Source organism: Stomoxys calcitrans, chromosome 1 (genome assembly GCF_963082655.1).
Source record: "Stomoxys calcitrans chromosome 1, idStoCalc2.1, whole genome shotgun sequence".
NCBI classification, from domain to species: Eukaryota; Metazoa; Arthropoda; class Insecta; order Diptera; family Muscidae; genus Stomoxys; species Stomoxys calcitrans.
Genome location: NC_081552.1, coordinates 172034478 through 172053123, shown reverse-complemented (window position 1 = coordinate 172053123; position 18646 = coordinate 172034478). Strand labels below are relative to the sequence as shown.

Sequence of the window (18646 nt, the reverse complement as noted above, 5' to 3'; positions counted from 1 at the left end):
ACAGTTGATACAATTGATAATCGTAAATTGTGTTTCAAACTTTGCCGTTTTTTTTTTAATTTTTCCAATTCGTCTACAAGACTTATAGAGTCGTACTTATCTAATCGTTCAGACACGGAATCAGCACCTTTGACAGTGGGTAAGGGAGTTCTACAAAGATCTATTATAGGCCCACTCCTTTTCTCTATGTACACAGACGATTTGGATGTGAAAATCAAACAGATGCCATCGGTAAACTTGGTGAATGCGAAGCCTTTTGTGCCACGCAATCCGAGTTTGGGGCATGGGCAATGAGTGCGCACATGGCACAGAGAACCACTGAATCGGTCGGAAGGATGCCGCATACTATATTGGAGGGTTTCCGTATCGGTTAAAGATGAGGCAATCACCGGGTGAAAGGAGAATGTATGGCTTGTAGTATTTTTATAAGACACAGGACTACGGCCGCACTTATTTCAGAATAAATCCGACATATGGGGAAGATGGTAAAACGTTGGAACATTTCCTATGGCAAAGCCCGACATTTTAAGCTAACAGACAACGGCACTTGGTTGCTAATACGATTTCAGACTTAAAAAATCTTAGGGGCATAGAATAGAGAACGATTAGGGAACAATAGGATCTAAGTGTTTAAGGGTTTGCCCCACCCTCAAATAGAATATGTAAGCCTATTTGAGTCTTATGAAAATAGTGTGTCTTCGAAACAATTAGTATGGTTTCTTTTTATACCCAACACCATAGGATGTGGGTATACCAATATAGCTATTCCGTTTATATCACCTCGAAATATTGACCTGCGACCCCATAAAGAATATATATTCTTAATCGTCTTCCAACATATATGCCAAGTATAATCCGAATCCGTATTTAAACAGATATAGCCCTCATATAAACCAATCCCCCGATTTAGCTTCTTGAGATCTTAAAAGCCTCAATTTTCATCCGATTTGGCTAAAATTTGGAACAGACTTGTGTTATGACTTCCAACAATCATGCCGAGTATGATGCGAATCGATCTATAAACAGTTATATCCCCCATATAAACCGATCCCCGGATTTGACTTCTTGAGCCCTAAGAAGCCTCAAATCCGATTTGGCTCAAATTTGGAACAAAGACTTGCAACATCCATGCCATGCAATCTAATCTTGAAGATTAGATTAGACTTGTGACCATCTTGAAGAGGCCTACTGCTTTGCTGTCATTGGCTAAAACTGACGTCTCAATCATTGTTTCGGTTATGACAGATCACTGTCTGATCGGAAAACATGCTGACAGACTAAAGGTTGCCAGCAACGACTTTGACGAAGCTGTGAGGACATCGAAGAAAAAGAGACTATAGAACACCTTCCACATTTCGACTTTAGGTTCTCATTTCTTTGAGAACCTGTCTGATTAGTGGATGTGAACATTCCCAAGTTATTGGGCTGTTTAAACCGATCTGGAAGGTATCTTCCTTCTTCTGTCCCTGTGTCATCGCAATGGACGAAAACGTCTATGGGAGTCGGATGGCAGACTACCACTTAAACCTTTCCTAACACCTTTTTGTTGAACGCGGTCCAGATCGGACCATATTTGGATATGAGTACTGGGTTCATAAAAGGAGCATTTTCGCATTCCGATTTCGATGTTGGAGCTTTTTGTATAACGGTACACAACGTTGAAGAAAGGGACATAATGGGTATGTTACAACCTTGGAACAAGTAATAATCGAGCATAGTAAAATTGAAAATGCTTCTGAAAAATGTATTCTAAGAAGATAACGATCGGAAACATACTAATAAATTGGCAAGAAGTGATATCAGGTCAATAGGGTTCATGTTAAGCCGTGACCTGTTCAGTCTCCTGACCTCAACCCCATAGAACATTTATGGGGAGACATGGGAAATATGTTAAAGAGGACCGAAGGGCGGAAGGGCTATTGAACGCAGTGAATAATGCCTGACACAAAATCCGTTTAAAGCTATCCCAGGATCACCCTGCAAATATATGCCAGGATCTTGTTGAGACTCCATGCATCATAGATGTGCAGAACCCATCAAAAGCAAAGGTTATTTCTCTAGGTACAGATATAATTTAAGTTTTATTACTTAATTTTCAACTTTTGGGCCATTTGCTTTGTATTGGGTTATGTAATCCTATTATTTTGTACAGCGAATTTTTGGGAAAAAATTTATTTAATGTAATATTTTAAAATATTGTAATAATAATAATAATAAACTCCCATATATCACATATAACCAATTGTTAACACCAACAATCACATATTGATCAAATTAAAAAAAAAAAAACAAGCAAGCGTGCTAAGTTCGGCCGGGCCAAATCTTATATACCCTCCACCATGGATCGCATTTGTCGAGTTCTTTTCCCGGCAGAAAAGATTTGCTTTGCTATAAGAGCGATATCAAGATATGGTCCGGTTTGGATCACAATTAAATTATATGTTGGAGATCTGTGTAAAATTTCAGCCAATTCGAATAAGATTTGCGCCCTTTGGGGGCTCAAGAAGTAAAATAAAGAGATCGTTTTATAAGGGAGCTGTATCGGGCTATAGACCGATTAAGACCATAATAAACACGTATGTTGATGGTCATGAGAGGACGGATCCTCTCATGAGGATTTGAGGAGGAGGATTTGCCAAAATTTCAGGCAAATCGGATAATAAGTGCGACCTCTAGAGGCTCAAGAAGTCAAGATCCCAGATCGGATTATATGGCAGCTATATCAGGTTATGAACCGATTTGAACCTTATTTCAAACAGTTGTTGAAAGTAAGAAAAAAATACATTATGCAAAATTTCAGCCAAATAAAAATTGCGTCCTCTAGAAGCTCAAGAAGTCAAGTCCCCAGATCTGTTTATATGACAGCTATAACAGGTTATGAACCGATTTGAACCATACTTGGCACAATTGTTGAAAGTCGTAACAAAATACTTCATGCAAAAATTCATTCAAATCGGATAAGAATTTCGCCATCTAGAGGCTCAAAAAGTCAAGACCCAAGATCGGTTTATATGGCAGCTATATCAGGTTATGGACCGATTTGAACCATACTTGGCACAGTTGTTGGATATCATAACAAAACACGTCGTGCAAAATTTCATTCCAATCGGATAAGAATTGCCTACTCTAGAGGCTCAAGAAGTCAAGACCCAAGATAGGTTTATATGGCAGATATATCAAAACATGGATCGATATCGCCCATTTACAATCCCAGCCGACCTATACTAATAAGAAGTATTTGTGCAAAATTTCAAGCGGCTAACGACAGACAGATGGACGGACATGGCTAGATCGACATTAAATGTCGCGACGATCAAGAATATATATACTTTATGGGGTCTCAGGCGAATATTTCGAGTAGAATGACGAAATTAGTATACGCCCATCCTATGGTGGAGGGTATAAAAATTATTAATTCAATTGTTTTATAAAAAGATGGTACCAGTTCTTACTATTTACGAAGAATTTAAAATGTACGGAAATTATTTTTCACTTTTTCATCAAAATCAAGTTAGGTTCTCCCGGTTTAAATATGTCATGTACCCACCATAATTTTGCATAAGTTTTTCGGTTCTATTGACAAAATACTAGCATTCTAGAATTGGTATATGAATATACATAGGCTTCAAAATGTGTGGTTCATTTTTAATATTCTTAGACCCATGTGTATAAAGAGTTGTCGCTAAGTGGCACTCCGTTCGGAGTCGGATACTAAAAGGGGTCCCTTATCATTTAGCTTAAAGGACAATCGGGTGGCACTCAATGATATGCAAGAAGACTTCTGCCTGTTCCTTAATAGAATACTCGTGGGCAATTTTTAATGGTTGGTGGTTAATGGCCTTTAATAACCAATGGCCAGTCTGTTCCGGCGGCGATCGGTCCTTTGGACCGGAAGAAGCTTGCTCACTTACAGGAGCTTGACGTGGATCGCTACATCCCCATGAAAATGTGACTTTAACAACAACAACAGGACACAATTAATCTATATATCTGTCCACCAGACCACTCTGGAAATTGTTGGATGAAGATGAAAAGATGTTATCACAACACAGAAATATGGTGACAAGCTGTAGGCCATAATTGTGTACTATTAAAAACAAAAATTAAAACAAACATTACAAAAGCAACACGAAGTTCGAAATTCCCTCTCCCATATTTTTCCTCTCCCCATTCAACCAGAATGGGAGGATTTTATTCGAGGGAGAAATTTATTCCCTGCGAGTTTTTTCTCAGGGAGTTTTCATAATTGGGCTGATGGCAGATCCATTTGGATCTAATTAGATCCACCTTCATCTTATCCCAGATATATTTGGATCTGACCATATCCACCATAGGATGGGGGTATGCTAATCTAGTCGTTCCGTTTGTAACACCCCGATATAGTGATCTGCGACCCCATAAAGTACATATATTCTGGATCGTCTCGATATTCTGAGTCGATCTAGCCATGTCCGTCCGTTCGTCGGTAGAAATCACGATAGCGGTCGAACGCGTAAAGATAGCCGCCTGAAATTTTGCACAGTTACTTACTATTGATGTAGGTCATTGGGGATTGCAAATGGGCCATAGCATCTCATATTTAGATATAGCTCCCATACATACCGATCTCCCGACTTGACTTCTTCAAACCCTGGAAGCCGCAAAGTGTTCGGTTATGACTTCCAACAACTGTCCCAAGTACGTTCCAAATCGGTCTGTAACCTGATATAGCTCCCATATAAACTGATCTCCCGATTTGATTTCTGGAGCCATTACAAGCCGTAATTTATATCCGACTTGGCTGAAATTTTGTATGTAGTGTTCTGTTATGACTTTTATAACCTGGTGTAGCTCTCATATAAACCGATCTGCAGATTTGACTTTTTGGGTCTTTACAAGCCGCAATTTTTATCCGATTTGGCTGAAATTTTGCATGCGGTGTTCTGTTACGACTTCCAACAACTGTGCCAAGATTTCATAAATTTTTCTGAATTTTATGTGTTTCTATTTGAAAAACTTTCTTATAGCTCTTAGAAAATCAGCCTTTAGAATAAAATTATTCCCTTCAACTAAATTTAGGGGTCGATTATGGATGGCAACTCAACTATAGTTGCGATGCCAGAGGATAAAATCATGAAATAAACTAGTAAAAACGTGCTAAGTTCTGCCAGGCCGAATCTTGGGAACCCACCACCATGGATTCTGCTAAAATTTTATAAAAAATAAGTTAAGTTGAAGGGCATAATTTAATGGTTTTTTTGGACCGTACTTGGCACAGTTGTTGGAAGTCATAACAGAACGAATGTGCAACATTTTAACGAAATCAGACGAAAATTGGCGCTTTCAGGGGTTAAGATGTCAAATCGGGAGATCGGTTTATATAAGGTTATAGACTGATTTGGACCGTATTTGGCACAGTTGTTGAAATTTGTAATAGAGCAACGCATGGAAAATTTCAGCCAAATCGGACAAAAATTGCGGCTTGTAAGGACTTAAGAAGTCAAATCGAGAGATCGGTTTATATGGGAGTTATGTCAGGTTATAAACCGATTTAGACCACCGTACTTGGCATAGTTGTTGGAAGTTGTAACAAAACCCTACATGTTAAATTTCAGCCAAATCGGATTAAAATTGCGGCTTGTAAGGGCTCAAGAATTCAAATCGGGAGATCGGTTCATATGGGAGCTATGTCAGGTCATAAACCGATTTGGATCGTACTTGACACAGTTCTTGGAAGTCCTAATAGAACACCACGTGAAATATTTCAGCCAAATCGGACAAAAATGTGGCTTCCAGGGGCTCAAGAAGTAAAATCAGGAGATCGGTTTATATGGGAGCTATATCTAAATCTTAACCAATATGACCCATGCAATCCCCAATGACCAGCATCAATGTTACGTATCTGTGCAAAATTTCAAGCGGCTAGCTTTACCGAATCTTATGTACCCTTCACCATGGATCGCATATTTCAAGTTCTTTGCATGACTTTTCAATATATTTATATGATTTATATCAAGTTATTGGCCAATATGGACTGTACTTGTCATGGCCGTTAGGAGCCATAGAAAAATACCACCTCCAAAATTTCAGGCAAATCGAGTAAGAATTGCGCCCTCCAGTGGCTCAGAGTGTCAAATTGGGAGATTGGTTTATATTGCAGCTATATCAGGTTATTAACCGATTTAGATCATAATTGGAACAGTTGTTGAAAGTCATACCAAAACGACCTATGCGGGAGATCTGTTTATATGGCAGCTCTATCAGGTTATAAACTGATTTGAAACACCACGTGCAAAATTTCAACCTAATCCGATAAGAATTTCTCCCTCTAGAGGTTCAAGAAGTCAAGACCCAAGATCGGTTTATACGACAGCTATATCAAAACATGGACCGATTTGGCCCTTCAGTGGCACAGAGTGTCAAATTAGGAGATCGGTTTATATTGCAGCTATATCAGGTTATTAACCGATTTAGATCATAATTGGAATAGTTGTTGGAAGTCATACCAAAACGACCCATGCAAAATTTCAACCAAATTGGACAAGAATTTCACCCTCAGGAAGTTTATTCTGGAGATTGGTTTATGTGGCGGATATATCAGGTTATAGACTGATCATAAGTGGCACACTTGTTGGAAGTCATTCCTCAACGATATGTGCAAAATTTCAGCCAAATCGGATAAGAGTTGCGCCCTTTAGAAGCTTAAGAAATCTTATGGGGACATCAGTTTACATGACAGCTCTATCAGGTTATAAACTGATTTGAATCACTGATTTGAAACACCACGTGCAAAATTTCAGCCTAATCCGATAAGAATTGCGCCCTCTAGAGGCTCAAGATGTCAAGACCCAAGATCGGTTTATATGACAGCTATGGATCGATTTGGCCCACTTACAATGTCAAGAATTTACAATCAAGAATATATATACATTATGGGATTCTCAGACGCATGTTTCGAGGTGTTACAATCGGAATGACGAAATTAGTATACCCCACCCTATGGTGGAGGGTATAATAGTATAAAGTTGAACATTTTTGCTGGTTTCATTCAATATCAGTGTCTTCAAGGTTCAACTACGAAATAAATTGTAAAAAAGTATGCAATTCAATGCAGAATTGGAAATTTCTATAACAAATTTGTCCGTTGGCAACTCAACTGAAGTTGGGTTGCAGTCCATAATGGACCTATTAGTTTGTATATTTTTTTAGCAGAATCCATGGTGGTGGGTTCTCATGACTAGGCCCGGCCGAACTTAGCACGCTTTTACTTATTTAACTTGATTAAGCCAAATTTTTCAGGTATTACCAACTAAGGCGTAGCTTTTAGAGACAGGTACTACAAATATAAGACATTGGCAAAATTCCTTAGACTTGCCATTTTGAATACCCCCAGTTTGAATTAGAAGTATTCAAAAGAAATAACCACACTTACCATTAGGAGATAAGCATTTGCTAGACCAACGTCTGCAAACTTATTGAAGATGAAATAACAATAACAATTGAAGCAAGTTGATGTAGAGCTTGTTTGTTTTGCTTTATTTTTGTTTAAAAATATTCTCATTTAAATTAGTTTAGTTTTGTAAATTATATGTTTCCGTGTTTTTTTTTGTGAATTAAAGTAATAACAATACAATATATATAGCAAGAAAAAAAAAAGAAAGAAAAAGAAGTACGATTTAATAAGAGTAATAACATAAAGAGTTCAAAAGGTAACTCCCTGGGGCGGGAAGTAATATACAAATAAATAGTTAAATACACAAGAAGGTTGACTTTATACAACGAGAGGTTGGGCATAGTGGGAGAAAAGGATGAAATTATACAAGTAAAGATAATATTTAGAAAGTGTTGTTTTTCATTTCATATAGATGCACTAAAGATAACCATACAAACGAATTACTAATACGAAGTAGAATGAAGTACACTAAAATCCGAAACTGTAATTGAACTTAGAATTGTATGTTGTAGAATAGAACATATATTGAATGTCTACATATAAAGAACTAAATCAAAATATATGCTGCTTTTTAAAATAAGCTTAAACTTGGCCAGTTGGCAAATAAAATTTGTTTTGTTTCTTGCAGTAAAACTTCTAATATTTTTCAAAAACAAATAATCGCAAAGTTTTAAACGTTCAACGCTATTTTCGTTAGCTCATTTATTTTCAGAGCTTCCCAAGGCTCAATTCATGAAAAGTTGTAACCACTTGTACAACCCTTCGAAATAGTTTGCGATTTTCTGAATGCTGAATGCTGCTCATGATTTCATTTTAAACGATATTTGGTATGCGAGCTCAAGTAGAAAAGGCTTTAAGCTTAAGCCAACTTTAAGCTGTCTCAAAACTTGTCAGCTACTGCAATGCTTTGTTAAGTCACTGATAATCTATTGATGGTGGATGTCTGGTTTGGACCCCTGTGGCTGCCAAACTGTATCTCTATCTGCAATGGATGATTTATATCCTTGTTTCATGTAGTAAAATAGCTTAGTTTTAGCCCTTCTGTGTATGTGGTGTGTGTTCCGTTTCAGTTTTTCAAAATAAAAACAAAAAATGCATCAATTCATTTAAATAAAAACCTCTTAAAACTGCTGCCAAGGCACTGCGCCGCTTTAGTATGTATTGCCTGGCGGGCCCGAGCTTTCATCTTTAACTCCCTAAAATCTATCATAACCTTGAATACACCTTAAGATACATAAAACAAATACTTAGACGTAGTACTCTGTGTTTGTAGCGTTTGCGGATATCACGCAAACGCTTTGCGCTCATGATGGCCTTTTGGCTCGGTCTGAAGTGATTTGTATTCTGAATGCCCTATTTGTGGTTTTGGGGAATCCCAATGTGTGTGATTGAGGATTCCGTAAAACAAGGGTCCTTAAGCTTAACATAATCCCTAACTTATAGAGACCTTAGTAATGCATGCAAATCATTGGCAATGGCGAAAGGCTCTTCTTTCGCCTCTGCCATTGGCTTATGTGTTCTCCAAGTGAACCCCCTTCAAATGGGTGGAGGACCTCTTATGTAGCGCAATTGAGGCGTAAAGCTCATGGATAAATTGTTGATGTTGTCACAGCAGTTAGGTTGCATCATACAAGCTGCGCAAAAGACGGTGAACAGGGCCAATTGCATGGGCACAGCCACACGAGCAATGCGCCAGGCCCAGCCACGTTTCGACTTAGGATTGAGCTCATCGTCAGATGAGTCTAGATCATAGGTTGAGGGGTCATCGGAGGGATCTTCATCACCATCGCCTGGTGTGGTGGAGGACATTTTTAAGGCATTGCTTTGTGCCAAATCGGCAGAGGCAACGGCATTCGTTGGAGCCGTTGCCGAGGAACGCCGATTTCTACGTCTACGTCTACCCGAGGATGAGGACGCGGAAGTTGAGGAAGCATTACCGTTAAGGAGAGTCATTTGAGCATTTGCACCTGCTGTGTCTTGCTTTACATGGCCATTGCCCATATGAGAGGCCTTTACACAACCATTAGCATGTTGCAAGGATTTGTTTTCATTGCCTTGGTCCCTTTTATCGGCAGCCTGTTCTTGTAACTGCTGCTTTTTACTTTGATGGGAGGCTGCCGTTCTCACTATAAGATCCCTGCAGGTATTTTGAAGACTCTTCAGATCATTCTCAGCTGATTCCATGCGAGCCGCAATGGATTTCATGGCCTCGCTGCCGGGGGCCAAAGCCGACTCCAATTGTTTGGCCAAACGTCGCAAGACACCCAGTCGGCGTTCACGCTCCGATAGACCACCATCAGAAGTAGCACCACCATCGGATATGCCGGAGTCTGAGAGAGAACCATTAGAGGCGGTAAATTTGGCTATATAAAGAATATGATTAGGATCCAAGTAATCCTGCACAGCGGTTAACTGAAATAAGGAGAGCAAGAATTTTTTTTAGAAAAACTTTAAAATTTATTGATAAAAGCCTACATACCTGCTCCTGGCTGACATTGACCTTCTCCGATAATAATTTAGCTACCAATTTGACATTTTGGGCCAATTCTCCGGGAGTGGCCCGGCCCGTCTTCAACGCACCCTCCAAACCTTGCAAAGTGCCACGATCTTGACCCAAAGCCAATTGGAACTCCGAAAGACCACACTCCAATTGACGCCAGGCCGTCAAAGATGATGTTAAAACTTCCAATTGTGAATTAATTCTGCAAACAAGGGAAATAAACCAAAGATTAGTTCCATGGGATGTCTTTAAAATTCGTTGTGATATTTACCTTAGATCCGCCTCGTCCCAGGCTGTGTACATATCGCTGACTTCGTCTTTTAAATGTTTGTGGAATTCATTTTCCGATGTTATCAGTGATTGTAAGTCCCAATTCTTCTCCCCAGCCACTAATGTCATTGGATTTGTGCCGCTGGAAGTAGTGGTGGTACAGGTTCCTACATTGCTGGTTGCTGTTGCCATGGTGGCGGTGTGCGATTCCACTTGATTGCCATTGCTATCGGTGACAGTTATCATTGTGGTTTTGTTAGATGTTGTCGTCGCCATTGTCACCGCTGCGGCCATTGTTGTGCTATCTGCCTCTGTTGTTTGATGCTGCGCTGCGACAGCCTTTGCTGATTTGTGTTCGGACTCAATTTCGTCTTTCTCCTCCAATAATTTTATGCTGCCAACCTTGGCAGCAGCTTCCTTCAATTGTTGTTCAACAATAGCGTTTTGCAGACGTCTCTCCTGTTTCGTTAGCCAACTATGGACGGAGGCATTTAATTTAAGCATGTCCGTGCGATATGTCTGTAAGTGGGCCTTCTCATTCTGCAAACAAAAAAAGGAAAAGAACAGGAAGTTAAATGGGGCTTTTCTTTTTGTAAAGACAAAGAGGACAAATAATGATGAGAGGAAAATTGGAAAGCTTGTTACGATGCCCAAAAACAGGATGAGTTAAGAGAAATTTAAAACCGTTAGAAATCTTCAATCAATAAGTTGATAAAAATGGGAAATGAAGTCGGAAAATGTGGCAGGAACATCGACAAAAGTTGCTTCTGCCATAGACTATAGAACATAGCTGTTATATAATTATTAGATATGACCTCAAATCTGCGCTCAAAGCTATTATTATACAAATGTGGTACAAAATGGAACCACAAAAATTGAATTACAATACGTAATTTTTTGAAAAATCGCACTATCACTAGAACTTAACCTGGATTGCCTCCTCCATATGCATATGTGGTTAAAACAACAACAACAACAAAAACAACAGCAATATCGAATGGAGAGTCTCAATGAGAGGTCGGGTGGCTCTTGCTTAAATACTGTGTGCATATGAAGCTCGATATTGCAAAGAGAGTTATTAGCGCCTTGAATGGTCAATGACCATGTTGTTCCCGCGGCAAACAATCCAATGAATCGGCACGAGCTTGCCCACCTGTGGGTATCAAAGATCATTCGAGTATTGTTCCGAATGGTACACATGTTCTTATAGGGTTTTTTGGAAGATGGGCAATCACCCATAGACCTTTCACTTGAGTACCATATAGTTCCGGACGACCTACACTGATAGAAAAAGGACTGTACATTGCCAATACCGACTGGTATTATTTTGTTCGCGTCATTGGCAAATATTTTTAATACCATTTAGCATCAGTTTTATACAACACGAAGGAGGCTTTTATGAATGGACGTCGTTATTATTATTTTATTGATTAAAATATTGACGTAAAAACGTGTTCAAATTGTCGAAAACAGGGAAAATGGCGAAAAAAGACTGTACTTGTTTGGATTAAAACTAATAACGATATGGTATTAAAACCAATAATACCTATTGGTATTAATAAGGCTAGTACCAAACGGTACTTGTCACTCTTATATTTCACCTATACCATACGGTATTGCTTTGTTACCATACGGTGTTTCTTTACTTTAAATACTGTATGGTACTGAGATGAGCACGTTTGGTATCAATTTTTCGCTTAAATCCCCACATCCAAAATATATCGCTTTTTTAAATTAAGGTAAAGTAAGGGTGGCAGTCTATTATCTAAACAGACTCACTAAGACTGTTTCAATTCACTGTGATATCGCAGTAACGATAGACCAGGCCTATGGTGGGAATCGAAACCACGACTGCGAGCACGCTACCAACTTGGCTATAGGGCGACTAAAATTAAGGTAAGAAGTAGGGTAGGTTAGGTTAGGTTGGATACGAGTGGTAGTCCGTTACAGACTCACTTAGACAATTTGATACCACAGTAGCGACAGACCAAGGCCTCTGGTGGGAATCGAACCCACGACCCCCGCTCTGGCAATCCGAACTCGCTAACAGCTCGGCTACGAGACGCCTAAAAATTAGGGAAAGTTTCAGGATCTTTTGTGTATAAGATATCAGGTTACGGACCGATTTGAACTATGATTGTTGGAACACCAAATTTAAACCAAATCGGATACGAATTACTCTATCTAGGGGCTCAAAAATTCAAAATGGCATACTTGTCTATGTAGGAGCTTTATCAGGTTATGGGACGATTTTGAACCCACATACATTGGTTGGATGTTGGGTGATTGCAATAACAGAAGTCGTAAACACCGCATGCAAAATTTCAGCCAAATCGGACAAAAATTGAGTTTTCTAAGGGCTCAAGAGGCCAAATCGGGAGATCGGTTTATATGGGAGCTATATAAGGTTATAGACCAATTCCGAGCGTACTTGGCACAGTTGTTGCAAGTCATAACAGAACACCACGTGCAAAATTTCATTCCAAATCGGACACCAATTGCTCAATCGGACACAATTCTAAGGGGTCAAGAAGCCTAATCGGAAGATCGGTTTATGTGGGTGCTGTATCTAAATCTGAACCGACATGGGCCGTTTGCAATCCTCAACGACTTACATCAATATGAAGTATATGTGCAAAATTTCAAGCGGCTAGGATTACGCGTTCAACCGCTATCGTGATTTCGACAGACGGACGGATGGAAGGACATAGCTAGATCGACTCATAACGTCGAGACGATCAAGAATATATATACTTTATGGGGTCTTGGATGAATATTTCGAGGTGTTACAAACGAAATGACTAGATTAGTATACCCCCATCCTATGGTGGTGGGTAAAAAAAGGATAACACTCCTTAATATGAGAGAAGATTCCCCCTCAATTACATGGCTGCCGATTGTACACAACGGATCGTACACAGCTAGATCGACTCATAACGTCGAGACGATCAAGAATATATATACTTTATGGGGTCTTGGATGAATATTTCGAGGTGTTACAAACGAAATGACTAGATTAGTATACCCCCATCCTATGGTGGTGGGTAAAAAAAGGATAACACTCCTTAATATGAGAGAAGATTCCCCCTCAATTACATGGCTGCCGATTGTACACAACGGATTGACCCGATGGAGTTCTTCATCGGCAAGGGCTGCCCCTCAGTGTAAAACAAGATTCCCCCTGTTCCATAATAGGTCGTTCGTGGGCAAATTTGCAGACTCAAATCGGCTATCGGAACGCACCGGTACTATATAAATTGAAATTCAAAGTGAATTATATGATTAGTTTAATATTTACTAATCTTTGACTTCAATAAACCACAAAGAAGCGAAATGTTTCATTGTTAAGGTATAATTTTGCAGTTCATTAAGTTTTTGTTATATGTATTGTAAAACTTGTAAAACGCAAGCCACGACGCAGGATATAAATCGCCGATTGGATTTTTTATTACAATGTATCTGCACCGAATAGTATTGAAAGTCAATAGCAAATATAAATGTTGAACAAGATTTCTCCCAAGCTAAACTTACAGACTTAAAATTGATTCTTAATGTATGTTCCCCCTACTGCGCATAACTCCGAGTTAAACACAGCCATTTCTTATATTTGTCAAATTGCAGATATTATAATCAGGTTGGGGGGTGGGTGGGGGCAATTGCCATTATTTTTTCACATTTGATTGATAAATGGGCAACTTACCTTTAGAGCCTCAATGGCAATTTGTATGGATGGTTCTGTATCTAAAAGTTCAAATGATGATTTATTGCCCAAACGATTGAGAGCATGCTTCAAGATGATCATTTCCTCTTGCATTTTACGTGCGGCAGCAGCATTTTCACTCCAACCCAATAAATCCTCCCAGGCAGCCAATAAATCTACACATAAAAAAAGAGAAATAAAATGAAAGAAAAAGAAAATTAGCTTACATTCAAGAAAATGCATAGATTTTGGATGTAGAAAATACAAGACATTTCGTGTGTGTGTGTGTGTGTCTGTGCTTGGGAAATTCAAAAGAAAAAGTCTTCGATTACAATTACTTTAATTAAAGCCAAAACAAAAACTTAGCTTTGGCAAATACTGAAAAACAATCATTATGTTAACACTTAACGAAAGGGAAACCTGCACTACCAAAAACAAACCTTTCGAATATCATGACATATTTTTTTGTAAGTTTCCTCCAACTTTGGCCCTTTCTATTTTGTGTGCAAAAGCCACATTTTGTTTCATGATTGGGTTAGTTACACTACGAATTTGTGCATATCGAAGAAAAAGGTTAATTTCATTCATTGAAGCCTACATCCATGGCCAAAAACACGCAATGGAGATACACACTGCGAAAAAGCATACAATGGAAAAAGTAAAACTAAAAACATTGAAAATCAATTTGAGCATATTTGTCAAGAAATCGTATAATTTATTCTCTATTGCTTGCCAATAAACTTGGGCAAAAGCAAAGGTCATACACTGCAAGGTACACTCACAAAAAGAATAATTGTCCTCAGACATTTGGTGCCAAATATGGATTAGCTTCTATCAATATACTGACTTAAATTCTTTGTTAAAAAAAAAAACTTCTGTTCAATATAATGTCTTAATTTATTTCAATAAAGCGACAAGGAAAGTTTCCATCCATTCTCAAGGTACAATTTCTTTTTAACCATGCCCATAACCATCCTAAAAAAGTAAACATTGTAAATTTCTTGGATAAAGGTGAAACCCCGAAGAAAAATAAATAAATACGAACTACATACGAATTTCATTTCGTACTGAAAGCCAAAAGGTTTCCAAACAAAGAGATATTCAAGGTGTGTTTACGGTTTATGGAACTGAACTCTTGAATTTTATTTATTTATCACATGAAGGCAAAAAGAAACCGCTTCTGCAATTTGTTATAAACAAATCACTTTACACTTTGTGTGTTTACAACACAATCGTCGTCAACGACAACAAGGAAGAAGGGAGTGTTGGCAACATTCGCATCGTGGAAGTGATATGAACGACAGCAGCGGGCAATACACTCAAGTGATTATAATGCCTCAGCCTATCACGATTATTGTAATGATGTGGTCGAGGTAGTGTCGGTTATGGGGCGGCATATTTTTCTGCTGTTTTTCTTTACCATTTTATTTTTTATAAATAAAATTACTATTATTATTATTATTTGTATGAAAGTTTTTCTCCTTTTCCATCGTTTTCTTTTTTCATTTTTTTGCTTTTTGCTTTTATCCAATAAGTCCATCAAAGCCAATTAGTAATTCAAGTGCATTGAACTTTTTTATATGTTAATAACAACAACAACAACATTATCAACATAACAATCATAGATAATATGCACTATTGTATATTAAACAATTACTACATTGATTGGGTGGAAGTTGACACTTTCATGTTGATGATTAAATAATTAATCACGTCAAATGCAACAAAAACTCGAAATTGGGGAGATCAATTAAAATAACAAATGTCACCAGGCCGCACTCTATTACACAGGGAGAAGTGTCATTTGGATATCGAGAAAAATGTTTGCTTTGGTCGATTAGACTTGAGATCCCAATAAACTATTTTCAGTTTTTAACCCAAATGGATCTCTAAATAAAGTATTTGATATTATTTTAAATTACCTTTGAGATGTAATACCCGTTAATAAGCAAAAGTTTACCCATTTAGGAGTAAAAGTTTAGCTAATTGTATAGTAAAGGATTACAAGATAAAGTGGAATTGACTAAAAAATAAGTAAAAACGCGTCAAGTTCGGCCGGGACGAACTTTGGATACCCACTACCTGCGGTATATATGTAAACCACCTTTGGTCGTAATCCGATGAAAAATGCATAATTTATGCCCCCATAGCAGCTTTATCGAAATATAGTCCGATTTTGCTCCAAGCTAATTCGACACAAATATTTGTAGGACAAATAAATATTGGTCTTTTCGGAAGCCATATCCAAATATAGACCGATATGAACTATATACGACACGGATGTCGAAAAGTCCAACATAACTCACTGTATCGAATTTGAGCGAAATCAGATTATATATATGTGCCTTTAATGGAGCCAAAACTTTAAATCTAGAGATCGGTCTATATGGCAGCTATATCCAAATCTGAACCGATCTTGGCCAAATTGTAGAGGGATATCGAAGGACCTAACGCAACTCACTGTCCCAAATTTCGGTGAAAGCGGACAATAAATGCGCCTTTTATGGGCCCAGGACCTTAAATCGAGAGATCGGTCTATATGGCAGCTATATCCAAATCTGAACCGATCTGGGCCGAATTGTAGAGGAAGGTCAAAGGATCTAACACAACTCACTGTCCCAAATTTCGGCGAAATCGGACAATAAATGCGCCTTTTATGGGCCCAAGACCTTAAATCGAGAGATCGGTCTATATGGCAGCTATATCCAAGTCTGGACCGATCTGTGCCATATTCCAGGAAGATGTCGAGGGGTCTTACACAACTCACTATCCCAAATTTCAGCGACATCGGACAATCTTCAAAGTAGAAGACAACCAAATCAAGCACCAACAACAAAAACATTGGACATATCAACGAAATTATTCGACTTCTATTATGACATCCGTTTCAAATACGGGTGGATTAGGTCTACTACGTCATATAGCTCTTAAGCTACTAGTAGGAGAAAAAAATTGCATCCAATTTTCCTTAATGAATTCTTTTCTTTAGAAATATGGTCCAAATTGACTTATAATTTGATCGATTTTTCATATAATCCAATTTCCCGATTTGACTTCTTGAAAACATGCAATTCTTGTCCGATATGAATTTGTTTCAAATGTCTGCTTGGGAAAATATGTTATATGGTTGAAAGTGTAGGTCATAAGATTCGATCCCGCCGAACTTTACGTAATTTTTCTTGTTTTTTCGCTTTAGTACACATTTTAAGTTTTTAACACTTTTTAAAATTAAATTTGAGACAAATAGTTGCTCAATGTACATATCCAATAATTTTAAATTTAGTGTTGAAGTTGTAGTACAGTGTAGAATAAGTAAATTCAATATTACCCTTCATTTTCCCTTTACTACCATTTGGCGACATGAATATTTTTCATGTCATTGTATTCATATTAATTGATTTTAACTTCCAGATACATAAACGTTATTAAATGAAAATATTTAATTTGTTAATTACGATTTTGATCAGATGGCATTACCAAATACGGAACTCATCAAGTGTTTACGAGAATGGTGATGGTTCAGTTCTATTAAAGGCTATATGAGTTACAAAAATTGAATAGAGTTTCTATGGTTAATTAAGGTTGCTAGCCAGCCCAGCCTTAATGGCTGGAATTAATTGGGAGCCATGGGTGGTACTGTTTAAAGGGTGTAAATAAAAAGCGTTTCATTTGTCAATATTGGGGGATTAGCAAGCGCAAAGTAAATAACGGTGAAGTCATTTTTATTGATTTTATAACAAACTGATTACAATTAGTTACGAGATAGGCAACATTCTAGGGTGGTATAACAATTGATTGAAAAAAAGCAATGCCAAGAGTTTTTTTCTTAAATAAACCATCAGATGGAAAGGTGTATGCGGACATTAACAATGCAGGAAAGATTAAGAATAACAAAATTTTTCACAAATATCCCACTGAAGAACTTCCATATTAAGAAGTAAATAATCTTTTATTTTTTTTTTAATGGAAATTCGATCTGATGATTCCGACTTCAGTAGGGAGAGCATTGAATTCCATGCTACTCCTCAAGCATTGCTTTGTTTTTAACTGTTAAAGTTACAGTCAAACTGGCAAATATTTGAATCAAATTTTGTTTTGTCATATTTGTCATATTTGCCCAAAAAATTTCAAGTTTATACAATATTGATTTAGTTTTAACATTGGACGCTTTTTTGACACATTATACTTGTTCAAATATATATCAAATAGAAACAAGTAATTATCAAAAATAGGCTTTTTATATGCCTTAGATACGATTTTAATGCTAAATATGAGCTTACAGTTTTTTTAAGTTAACAAGTCAATCTGTCATAATTGTTCTTAAATTTATGGAGCAAGCCTAGGCGGACGATAATTTCTTCATTGCATTCAACAAAAACACTAAATATTGAACAATTTATAAAATAAAGACGGGATCTTACCAATGTAGTCTTATAAGTATGCAGAACCAGACTATTTAACCTTACGAACTCAGATATTAATACCGCATCTTTCTATATATATGCATTTAAAACAGCATCATTTGTGTATAGATAGAAGAGACATATGTATGTCATCCGCATACATATATAGTCTGACAGACAGATCCAAATTTTGTATGTCATTGAGGTATATTGAAAAACGAAATGTTTCCTTTAGGTACACATATTCCACCTGACCAATGCTACTTGTGCAAGAACCTATTGCTACATATTGACATCGATGTCCTAAGTAATTTTCCAGCAAACTCAATGCGGACTCTGCC

The 18646-nt window shown here is 37.6% G+C and overlaps 1 protein-coding gene across 12 annotated transcripts in view; it reads right to left on the bottom strand.

The window, feature by feature from the left end:
* Window positions 1-7488: 7488 nt before the first annotated feature.
* The window catches only part of LOC106082505 (klarsicht protein), an 841622-nt gene continuing 830464 nt past the window's right edge, over window positions 7489-18646 (bottom strand). For all 12 annotated transcript variants that reach the window (XM_059361071.1, XM_059361070.1, XM_059361068.1 and 9 more), the window contains 4 exons: window positions 13903-14078; window positions 10204-10742; window positions 9912-10134; window positions 7489-9844 (listed from right to left, as the gene is read on the bottom strand). In XM_059361071.1, the coding sequence (XP_059217054.1) occupies window positions 8969-9844; window positions 9912-10134; window positions 10204-10742; window positions 13903-14078 (1814 nt within the window). In that variant the 3' untranslated portion in view covers window positions 7489-8968. The remainder of the gene's footprint in view (window positions 9845-9911; window positions 10135-10203; window positions 10743-13902; window positions 14079-18646) is intronic.